This window comes from Hypanus sabinus, chromosome 14 (genome assembly GCF_030144855.1).
Source record: "Hypanus sabinus isolate sHypSab1 chromosome 14, sHypSab1.hap1, whole genome shotgun sequence".
Classification (NCBI taxonomy): Eukaryota; Metazoa; Chordata; class Chondrichthyes; order Myliobatiformes; family Dasyatidae; genus Hypanus; species Hypanus sabinus.
This window is the reverse complement of record NC_082719.1, coordinates 58,968,068-58,980,398: the sequence shown is the minus strand read 5'-3', so window position 1 is coordinate 58,980,398 and position 12,331 is coordinate 58,968,068. Positions and strand designations below refer to the sequence as shown.

General features: G+C 39.0%; 1 protein-coding gene across 2 annotated transcripts in view; it reads right to left on the bottom strand.

Moving 5' to 3' along the window:
- The window catches only part of zdhhc2 (zinc finger DHHC-type palmitoyltransferase 2), a 92,340-nt gene that overhangs the window by 74,273 nt on the left and 5,736 nt on the right, over positions 1-12,331 (bottom strand). For both annotated transcript variants that reach the window (XM_059989271.1, XM_059989272.1), the window contains exons 2-3: positions 1,349-1,375; positions 22-116 (exon numbers count right to left, since the gene is read on the bottom strand). In XM_059989271.1, the coding sequence (XP_059845254.1) occupies positions 22-116; positions 1,349-1,375 (122 nt within the window). The remainder of the gene's footprint in view (positions 1-21; positions 117-1,348; positions 1,376-12,331) is intronic.

The following is a 12,331-nucleotide window of genomic DNA, read 5'->3' as shown; positions in this document are numbered from 1 at the left end:
ACATTCCCTATTCATGCTTACCTCTTTAGTCGGATTCATTGGCTTTGTAAAGATGGTTTTCCAGTACGACCAAACAAACATGATGAAAAGTAAATGGTAAAATACCAAACAGACAACTAGAAGAAAAGAGATCACAAAAAAAGCTGTATTATCCATCTGATGTTAAACATTGCACTTTATTTCTGTATTATTATGACATGAGCTGGAGATGAAGTTTAAATCCATTGTGATGCACAAGTAATAGTTCTTTCCCATAATACCAGATAAAATAAAATCTTTTCAACTTTAGATTAAATAAATACATCTTTACATTCTAGGCAAACTTTAATTGTGCTATAAACCATTAAGTATTACCTGATGCTCACAAGCTTATGAATTAATGGTACTCGCCTCCAAATTTTCCTGATTAGTCAACATTACTAACAGTTATGGAAACCTGTTAAATCTTCCAATAATTAGGAGATTTCTTAGCAATATTAGGACTTATTTCATCCACACTTCTTCTATTTACATGCCCTCTCTCTAATCAATAAATAGATTCAGGCAGATAGGCATTTATAGCACAAGGAGACCAAAATAAATGGTGAAGGAGTGGTGCTCAGGGCAAGAGTGGATCAGCCATGACCTCACTGAACATTGAAGCAGGCTTGAGGGCTGACTGCCCCATCTTTCTAACCTGTTGTTCTGTTCTGTGTTATAGCAGGAACATTCTTCACTATATGTAATCCCCATAGTACTTACTCACACGTCAAGCACATTAAGCTAGATGGACCATAATTTTATTAGGAAACTTATGTTAAATCCATTAGAAGATTATTTTGAGAGCTACAGAATATCTACTGAAATCCTGTACAGTTGATTAAAGGTGTGAGCTGTTGGGCCTGCAACTGGTTCAACAGTTAAAGTAAAACCAAATATAAATGCCAAGAAACTGGAAATGTGCCTGTAGAATAATACGAGTAAGGCTTTCCTATTTTGTAGTGAGGTTTATCTATGCATGAAAATGCATTTATTAATTCATGGATATAATTACCTACATAAATCTTGAGGGAAAAAAGAAGAGGAGGGGGCAGGGGAGAGGGTGGTGGGGTGAAGGTGGGGGTTGTGACACAGGCGGAGAGGAGCAATTGAGTTGAACTTAAACACGGCCTTGTGGAACTGGAATGAGTTTGCATAGGATTTCAATGTACCTTCCATTTCCTTAAAAGAACTGTATAATCAATAAATGCTTAATAAGTTTGTGACTTGAACTTTTCCCATTCCATTGAGGGTTTTATGTAAATTCTGGAATTACTTTATGATAGTTATTGAATCCTTTTTGATGAACAATTGTGTATGAATTTCTTACCCTTTTCTCCAATATTTTTCATCGATACTAAAAAGAAAAATAAAAGAGATAAATTAGGAAAAGTCAAAACAGCATGAAATGTATGTACCATAACCTAGTTCTTGTACATTTGATCTTGAGTTTGCTGGAACAATGGATCTCCCATCATTTGAAGCTTTTCCTTTACCTCAAATATTATTTATGATGCAAGTTGTGGAAGGACAAACTGCTGACAACACACGGAGTGTCAAGGGACAAAATTCTAACAGAGGAGAATTTTGGATCCAGGAAGAATCAAAGAAAACGCAGAGAAGAAATGACAAGAACAGTCAAGTTAAACACAGAAAGTAATAATGGATTATGAAACTGTGAAGAAAGAATAATATTAAAATTTAAAACGAAAAATATAAAAACCATCTGAAGGCAAGGTAGGGCATACTAGGAACCTAACGAGAAAACAGTAAGTGTTAGGAATACACAACAATTCTGAAGAAAGGTCATTGAACTAAAATATTGACTTGTTCTCTTTTGATAGCTGCTGCCTGACTTTCAACTTCTATTCCACAGTTTGAATTGTTCTCTTTGTAAATATGACATCCTGCAGCCATTCATTGATGGTACGTCAGGTAGATAGAATTTCATTTGAAGATAATCACTTTCTAATACATTTGTGGCATGTATGGTATTTGCCACTTCCCAGCCCATGCCTGAATGTTTTTGAGGTCTTGCTGATGAGCATGGACTAATTTCATTTGCTGAGTTGCAAATGGAACCAAACTCAGCACCACCTAACCTTGTCCTTCTTATTGTCAGAGGTCATTTGTTTGGAAGTAGCCTAGGTGAGTAATTTCTGTAGACTACAGGCATATGACTGTACAGCTCTGCATGATCTCAATCAGGTGACAGGTCTTAATGATTCTACGGCTGTCTTTATCCTAATAACATAATAAACACAAATAACCCTGTATATTTTCGGAATGTTCTGCTTTATTTAAGACTTAGAGCAACTGCTGCTTTTTATTTCCCACTCATTTTATTTGGAGCACAACTGCTTTAACACACGTACAAGGTCCTTTGACCAGGGCCGTTCAACCATTCATGCTTGAAGCTTGAAGGACATGAAGATGCCAGATATTGCTGATAGCTTCCACTTATAGCTAAAAGCAACCTATGTTACAGACATCTTCTTTATCAGTTTTACTTTGTATAAGAACTAGCAGAGATCTGAAAATAATTATTTTAGTTTTGTTAAATGTCTATATTTTAATAATGAGAACTCTGCACCTCAAAATTCGGATAAAAGGCAGAGATTTTCCTGGCACTATTCAATTTCTAAGGCCTTATCCATTTTATTGATTTCAACATAACAAATATTCAGATTCATATTTTAAGGTTACTGTAATGTTTATGGGGTGTATGGGGTGTCTAGGGAGGGATAGCACCTCCGGTGGAGTGGCCTGCCGTGCCCTTTGGTCCCCAGCTGGCGCTCAGCTCTCACCTGTGGCTTACACATGCAGCGGCCACACCCCGGTAAACTGTATCGGAAGTCGGGCCAAACCAGGTGAGGGTAGCCGATGGGTCTTTGACCCTCAGTGAGGTAGGGGCTCTGCCTAATCCAGCGTGTGAAGGCTGGCCCTGGCAGATTGAATGGAAGAGACTGATTAATGGTCCAACGGTCAAGAAGGCAGGCCAGCAGATGTTGGTGGAGCACTAACAGCACGACAAGGCACTTAGACATCTTGGTCATCCACTGCAAGAGGTGGTGATCTCTTCAAACTCAGCTGGCAGAAGGCAAAGGCAAACCACTGCTGTAACCTGCCGAGTACATGATTTCCCAATAAGTCAGAGTGCTGTGGAGGAAACTGGAATTTCCAGATGCGACCTAAAGCTAGCAAGCTAGTAATGTTTAGGAGGATGTAAAAGAAAAGCAACATTGGATCAACTATCCATTACATCCTAACAGAATTTTCTTTCACTCAGTTACAACGTAAAAGAGTCGGTGCAAAGGAAACTGCCGTCTTCTGCTTTGCTATTCACTTTTAGTGTCTCCCTCTTCCAGGGTACTACTACTCTTCCATTTGAAAATGGGAGCAGTTTAACTATCTGACACATGAGAGAATTACATGGTTGAAAATGTACTTGTAGTTCATCATTAGGTTGAAACCAAGATGCCAAGCCAATTTGAAAGTCCTGCATAGCCTAGACCCAAATTTCCAATAAGCATTGCCAAATAACCTCTTGCAATGCAGCCTTTCTGTCACCGAACAACCAACTTCAAACAAATCTGAACAATACCGGTTTATGTTGTTGAATGTAATGTTAGATGACTCAACGATGTTTAATCAATTTCACACATCTTACACAGTGGATTCGGTTAATTGGGACTAGTTTTATGGAAATAGTTAAAAAAGTATCAAAAGACAAACTGAATAACAAATTACGTATTTAAATGAAAAGAACCAACAGTACTACGGTACCATAAAACTGTATACTAGCTCCTAACAGTTATCGACAGAAGAATTCATCCAGGATATGCAATGAAGAAAATCGGCATAGACACCTAGTGTATATAATGGGCAGATATAGTGATATAGTTTCATCTTCACCCCTGGTTGCATTACTTGAAACCGCAATGAGCAAAACAGTTCTGAATTGTCTTACTGCTTATTCCTTGCCAACTATCAGTGACAAATATCACTGCCTTTTGAACACAAGTACACGCAACTGACGCTATTTAAAAACTGTTGCTCTAAGCATGGAGTAGAGTTTAACAGCTACACAAGTTCCCACAAGTGATGCTAGTTCAGATTTGTTCAGCTTTATGGTTTCCCAATTAAGCAGCATAGTGTCCCAAATAAATAAAGCGAACCGGCAATATTCACAATTATTTTTTGTTCTTTAAGAGTTGTCCCAACTAATGGCTGCACTGATTAACCGATGGCCCAAATAACCGGAATTTGACTGACCAGTTGCTACTTGAACAATCACAATGTAACATGATAAGCCTCTTATTGATGTTTCAATGCATAGTAATGCAACCCTTTAAAGTGATCCATTTAACTAACCTACATTTAAAATTTACTGCATGCAGAAAAAGTCTAAAAACTTTCTAAATTTTCCTAGACAAACGAGAAAATCTTCAAGTGCTGGAAATCCAAGGAACACACACAAACTGCTGCAGGGTTTTGGCCTGAAATGTCGATTGTACTCTTTGCCTAGATGCTGTCCAGCATTTTGTATATGTTGCTCAAATTTCCTGAGATTATTTATCACAATGCATCATCATTTCAACACTCTGCAGCTTACTTTAAAGTCCATTAATCAATAAACATGAACATCCATTAACACTCCCAAAGTCAATCTAAGATCCAGTTAACAAGAAATACCAGCTACAGCACATACATACTTTTAACTTCTTGAATTAAATTAAAATGCAAGATCAGGCAATATTACATTTTGCTGTCCAACTTGAACATTGATCCAACAACTTGTATTCACGTTCATGTTCACGGAAGACCAACTTGTGACAGTCCTGCCAAAGGGTCTCGGCCCGAAATGTCGACTGTACTTTTTTCCGTAGATGCTGCCTGGTCTGCTGAGTTCCTCCAGCATTTTATGTGTGTTGTTTGGATTTCCAGCATCTGTAGATTTTCTCTTGTGAAACTATGTCAAAATATTTTCGTATGCACAAAAATGTTATTTCAGGAGTCATTATATCCAAATAGCCTTCCTGGAAGTCACACTACACCATGGACCCACAGAAGCAGGCCCTTCATACCATCTTCTGCACCAATTTAAACTGACCAATTACACTAATCTCACATTAATTCATATTTATCCTCCCCACAATCTTATCAATTTCCCTCAGATTCTATCACTCATTTACACCATAGGGCAATGTACAGAGGGTAATAACTAATCAAGCCATGGTTTAGGCGCATGAGGCTAGCACGGTTGGTGATCACATGGAGAATGTCAAAATCCTGGAGGCCATGGTTGCAGCTGGGTCACTAGCTGTGTCACAGCAAATCCACATCACCCAATATTTTATTTTTACACCTGGGGCAGATCTGAAATTTCCTCATTCTTGAGAAGAAGGGCTCCATCAAATCAAGAAAGAAAGCTGCAAACCATCTAAGATGCCATGCACAATAATTTGGAGGCCCTATTGAAGGGCACTGTGACCATCACATGCATAGTCATAGGAGCCTACCCACAGACTTGTAGCTGGTGTAATATAACTACAGTGATTTTTTTTTTAAATTTCCAAATTCCTAGCAGCTGGTTACGTTACACCTTCAACAGCTACAGAATCATTGCATCACATAAAGTCTTGGAGATGGGTCTTCCAAACCTGCACTGTACACCCTGCAGACAGAGGCTTTGCATTCAAATGCTCTACTCCAAGTTGTGCTAGAGGTTTAGTGGGGCCACTACACAGAACCAATATTTGGAAAAAGGAAACCTTTGTCACTGTCACCTTACAGGAGACCATGTGACTCCATTCCTGAGTCACACAAAATATAACCCACTCCTCTCTTCTTCACAAATATTTGTAGAGTCCATTATATAACATAGGGGGAGGCGGAGGGTGCAGGAAAGTGTTTGACCTACCGATCAAACTTGGGGATTTCCTGTGTGTGACTTGTACTGCGCATTGGGAGGTCTGGTGTTACATTAGCATTTCATTATACTCACTTGCTTATTGCATGCCATCTGTCTTTCTCTATACATTCAACCAAGTGATTCACTTTATCAAGTGCCACAGGGATCATAATAATGTACAATGAGGTGCGTGAATATTGTGTTCAAAATTAGATGTCATTAGATGTAACAATTACCGTAAATTCCGGACTATAAGCCGCTACTTTTTTCCCACGCTTTGAACACTGCGGCCTATACTACGGTGCGGCTAATGCATGTTTTTTTTTTCATGCCGCCAAAAACATTTTGCCTTGTAACAGTAGACCAATAAACTTGATGAGTAGTTTCACAGAGGTCCAATGAAATTGTACGATAAATCAAGCGCACTTTCACAATTAAATTATTGTAAATCAGTCATTTGTACTCACCCTCATCAACATGGAAAACACTCGAAGAAAAGCATATGATGCAGCTTTTAAGTTAAAGGTGATCAATCTGGCGGTTGAAGAAGGAAATCGAGCTGCTGCACATAATCTTGGCATAAATGAATCGATGGTGAGACGGTGGAGACGCCAGCGTGAAGAACTGAGTCAATGCAAAAAGACGACAAAAGCTTTCAGAGGTAATCATAGCAGATGGCCCGAACTTGAAAACTTTCTTGAAGACTGGGTTAACACACAGAGAGCAGGCGGCCGCAGTGTTTCCACCGTGCAGATCAGACTGAAGGCTAAAGCAATCGCCACCAAAATGAAAATCGAAGATTTTAGAGGTGGGCCATCGTGGTGTTTTAGATTTATGAGACGAAAAGGCCTGTCCATCAGGGTACGCATGACTCTGTGTCAGCAGCTCCCTCCCGACCACGAGGAAAAACTTGCTAACTTCCGCGCATTCACTCAAAGATAGCGGAGAATTCCATCGGGCCAGATGATATCATAAATATGGATGAAGTACCTTTGACTTTTGACCTGCCTCTCACTCGGACTGTTAATAAAAATGGTGACTCGTCCATCACACTGAAAACAAGTGGCCATGAGAGAACGCATTTTACTTGTGTTCTGAGCTGCACAGCATCTGGACTAAAGCTTCCACCGATGGTGATTTTTAAGCGGCTGACAATGCCAAAGGAAAAATTCCCAAAAGAAATCATGGTGAAAGTCAATAAGAAAGGTTAGATGATGGAGAGTCTAATGAAGGATTGGCTGAGAGAGTGCTACGCCAAGCGACCAGGGGGATTTTTTCACAGAAAAAAAGCATTGCTCGTTATGGACAGCATGAGGGCCCATATAACAGATTCAGTGAAAGCTGCCATCAAGAGTACAAACTCAATTCCAGCTGTGATTCCTGGGGGCACCTCGAAGTATTTGCAGCCACTGGACATCAGTGTGAACCGGGCATTTAAAGTGGTGCTGCACGTTGAGTGGGAGGCTTGGATGACGAGCGGCGAGAAATCCTTTACCAAAACAGGACGCATGCGAAGAGCATCTTTAACTCAAGTCTGCCAGTGGATCCTAAATGCGTGGAGCCGTGTCACAACATCCACCATCACCAACAGGTTTCGAAAGGCTGGACTGCTGCGTGATGAAGAGGACCGCATGCGCTCAAGTGAGAGCGACAACGAAGAGACTGAAGTGAGTGATGAGATCCTGAGGTTGTTCAATTCGGACACTGAAGAAGAGGACTTTGATGGTTTTAGTGCGCAGGAGGAAGATGAAGAAGGCGATCAATAACTTTTCCTGGTAGACTGCAGTATATATATTTTTTTTTACCAGTCGTTAGGAGATATTGGAATGTTGTTCGTGCACTGTTCAGTAAAAAAGTATACGCAACGTAATTTGTGTGTTACCAATACGTATGTATATTTAAAAGTAGCTGTGTTACAGCCACTGTTCGAAAAAAAGCATTTGCAATATGTATTTGTTTATGTTACCATACGGATTTAATTAAAAGTTAAAAAATCCTCACGTGCAATATCTTTCTGTGTAAATATCTCATATTACAACGTGGGACACCTGCGGCTTAAAATCCTGTGCGGCCTGTACAAGTACAAAATTGATTTTCTTTCTAAAATTAGAGCGTGCGGCTTTTAATCAGGTGCGCTCTGTAGTCCGGAATTTATGGTACATTTTATGGTAAGATTCTTTCAATCTAGCCTCACCTCCTGGTTCAGTACATACCACGGGATGGTATGAACACCAGAAAATAAGAGAAGTCAACCACTTGGTCACACTAGCCTACTCATTGCTTGAAATGATCAACGATGATCTGCCCCAGGGCTTAACTTCTCTTCTCTCCATGGTTCTCAATTCAGTATCTTACCTAACACCTCTTTAAGTCTCTTCTATGTTCAAAACCCTCTGGAGGGAGAAATGCAGAGATCCACGAAGATATGCAAGAGGAAATACCTATGCACCTCAGTATTAGGCAACTGCCCCCTCATCTTGTAACTAAGTCCACTTGTTCAAAACTCTCCCATTGCATCTACCTTGTCATGCCCCCTTAGGATCTTATGTGGTTCAGTAAGATCACTCCTCATCCTCCTGAATTCCAAAGAGTTGTGGAATCATAAGAGCACTGCAGCATAGAAACAGGCCCTTAATTTTCCCATCTAGTCTATGCCAAGTTGTTATTCTGCCTAGTCCCATCGACCTGCAGTCAGACCATAACCTTCACACCCTCACATCCATGTACTTATCCAAACTTCTCTTAAACCTTGCAATCGAACCCATATTCACAACTTCTGCTGGAAGCTCATTCCATACTTTCAGCACTCTGTGACTGAAGAATAAAGATTTTTTTTTAAAAAAAGCTTCTCATCCAAGCAATGAGCTTAGTGAATCTTTTCAAGACTGCCTCCAATGTTAGTATATCCTTTCCTAGATCAGGAGGTTAGTACCGTACAGAATACCCCAGGTGTGGCCTCAGAAACAGTATCATTGTGAAAATCCTTCCCTACTTCTAAACTCAGCTCCATGTGATAAAAGAGCAGTATATGTCATTTGTCACGCATGATGACACACACACACACACACACACACACAGAGTAATAGAGGCATTTACTGCAAGTTGTAAATACCTGAGAAAACTATGTTTCAAACTGCACATTTTAAGTAATTAGATACTGTTCCAAATTTCTTACAAAGCTTTACAGTTAATCACATGTATATTTACTTCAGTTTCAGACATTTCTTTTAAATACAAAGTTGACAATGATTTATAGACATGTGACTGAACCCTTCAGTTTCTATGCAACTCATCTCTTTACGCTCCCATTAGCTGGAATAACATGACCTGGATCTCCATGGCAACTGCCAATGTTAAGCACATACAACACTTAAAGAAAAACACTTTAGGATTTGCTTATTTGCCAGAAATTTTCCAAATCTGAATCAGACCAGGTTTATTATTATAGTCTTATATAATGTGAAATTAGTTGCTTTATGGCAGCAGTACAGTGCAGACACAATGTTACTATTAATTATAAAATAAATCTAAAAAACACAAGCAATGAGATGGAATTCATGGATCATTCAGAAATCTGAAGGTAGAGGGGAAGAAGCTGTTTCAGAATCATTGTGTGAGGGTCTTCAGGCTCCTGTGCCACCTCACTGATGGTAGTAATAAGAAGACAGCATGTCCCAGATGGTAAGGGTTCTTAACAATGGATGCCACTTTCTTGAACTTTCGCCTCTTGAAGATGTCCGCTATGGTGGGAAGGGTTGTACTCATGGAGTGGTTGAGTCTACAACCTATGTAGTCTCTTGCGATCCTGTACATTCAAGTGTCCATACCAGAATATGATGCAAAACATCAAAATACACCCTACTGTACATCTGTGTGGAATTTGGAAGTCTCTAGTAACATATCAAATCTCCTCAAATTTCTAACAAAGTGGAGCTGCTGGCAGCCTTCTTTAGGATTGCATCAATGTCCTGGGACCAGGTTAGATCCTTCAAGACGTTGGAACCCAGGAAATTAAAGCTGTTCACCTTTTCCAACTCTGAAGACTGGTGTGTTTTCCTGAAGTTCACAATCAATTCACTGGTCTTGCTGATGTTAAGTGCAATATCATTCAGCCACCTGGTCTATCTCTCTCCTCCATATCTCCTCATCACCCTCTGAGATTGCAACTTTGGTTTCATTTGCAAATTTATAGATGGCATTAAGCTGTGTTTATCCACTGTCATGATAGGGCAGTAGGTTAAGCATGTATCCTTCAGGTGTGCCTACATTGACAGGAGAAAATGTTATTATCAATCTGTACGGACTTTGGTCTTTCAATGAGGAAGTCAAGGATCCAGTTGCAGAGGGAAGTACAGATGCCCAGAAGCTTGGTGATTAACACTGAGGGAATGATCATATTAAAAACGGAACTGTAGTCAATAAACAGCTTGACTTAAGTTGTGCTTAAAATCCAGTCCAAGCAATTTAATATTATTGACTAAAGATTGTTGTTTTATATAATAATCAAAATTAGTCAAGCACAAAGTGGTGCTGGAAATGAAAATTTAGGCTACAGCTACTTTAAGACCATATCATTATTGAATCTCTACAACCAAACAAAAATAATAGCTTTTTACTTCAATTCTATTAATTTGCTGCTCTTTGGACTAGTTTAGTGTAACTAAATTGCTGTGTAAAGGAACAAACTGATTTACTTAAATCTAAACTGATAATCAGGTGGATTAAAAGTACTGATATACTTCAAACTATTCCACAGTAATCCAAAACAGCAAAACACTTTTTGCATAAATCATAAGTTTTATTTTTATGCAAATTGAATGTATTATTTTCCAAGACACCTCAAAGAAGCAGAATCAAACAGAAACTAAAAGGCATATACAGTAGTTAAGTAGCAGAAATTGATGTGTGCATATTACAGAGCTTTGCCAAAAAGGGATTGAGAAGAGCAGCTCAGGACAGATAGACATACAGAATCAAGGATGAGAGTCTAGATCCCAGTGAAAATGAAATGAAGAGTTCTTCACAAGTTGGTCTTCCATGAACATGAATTCAATTTGAAGCCTGATAATGGGGAAAGGCAAAACTCATTGCATTCTACAATGTTCACAGAATAGTAAACATTCTGACTCTTGTGAGCGCTAAATACGATTCAGCCATATCTAGAAATGAATGATTATATTTGTTGTAATATATACACTTCAAATTATAATTTAGAGGCTGAAGGTGAGGTCTATACTGGACTAAAATTAGCTCATTAGAAGTGTACATTTGCTTTCTGGTTTATTACTATTGTCTGCTACGCACGAGATACAGTGAAAAGCTTGCCGTGCATACTGTCCATAAAGATCAAATCATTACTCAGTGCATTGAGGCATTGTAAAACAGTAACAATGCAGAATAAATTGTTACAGCTGCTGAGAAAGTGCAGTGCAGTAAAAGATTATCACAAGGTAGACAGTGGGATAGAAGCTGTCCGTGACTCTAGTGGGGCAAGCTTTCAAGCTTTTGTATCTTCTGACCAACAGAAGAGGGGAAAAGAGAGACTGTCTGGTTTGGGTGGGGTCTCTGGTAATTTACTGAGGCAGCTAGCATAATCAACCTTCTCAATCTCCACACCACTGATGTAGGCAGGAACATGTGCATCATCACCCACTTCCTGAAGTCAATAACCAGCTCTTTTGTTTTTTTCTGACAACGAGAATGAGGATTTACCGAAACAAAGATGAGGGTAAGAATATGATATACAGTTTATTTCATGCAAAACTAATGAGCATTTCTTCTCCACTGATCAAGCTGGTTTAAAAAATCTCTGCAATACAGTTGAATTCAGAATTAGTTGTAACCATGGCAGCAAGTAAATGCTCTATTTCACAGCAGCGAATGATCGCAAGGTCCATGCCAGATCAAATCTCCTTTACTGTAAAGCAAGCTTAATTGAGAAAATAAAAAGAAACAAACATTGACAATGTCCAGCAAAACAACAGATTGTATTCTCTTATGCTAACAAATAAGTTCCCTGTGCATGATGATTCATCTTGAAATTAAAATAGAAATTCAGATACTAAGACTTAAATTATTAAATAACTTTTCAAATGATTTACAGCTGAGCACTCAGATGGAAAAAATACTGGTAGAGCCAGTCCAGATAAATTAGTTTCTTCCAAGATTAAGAAACCAGGATATTCCAAGAGCTATCATCAGAAAAGTTTACAGTAAAAGGCAAAGTCTTCACATAGGCCACTGAACAATGTATGGGGTGGACCTGCAAGTCCTGGACTGGGAGAAACTTGGAATAAAATTAATATGAGTGAAAGGAAATGTTTATTCACTTTTCTGTCAAGATGGTCAGAAAGCTGGTATTTTAAATCATTTACTGCTCTGCAGTTGATTAGCTATTCA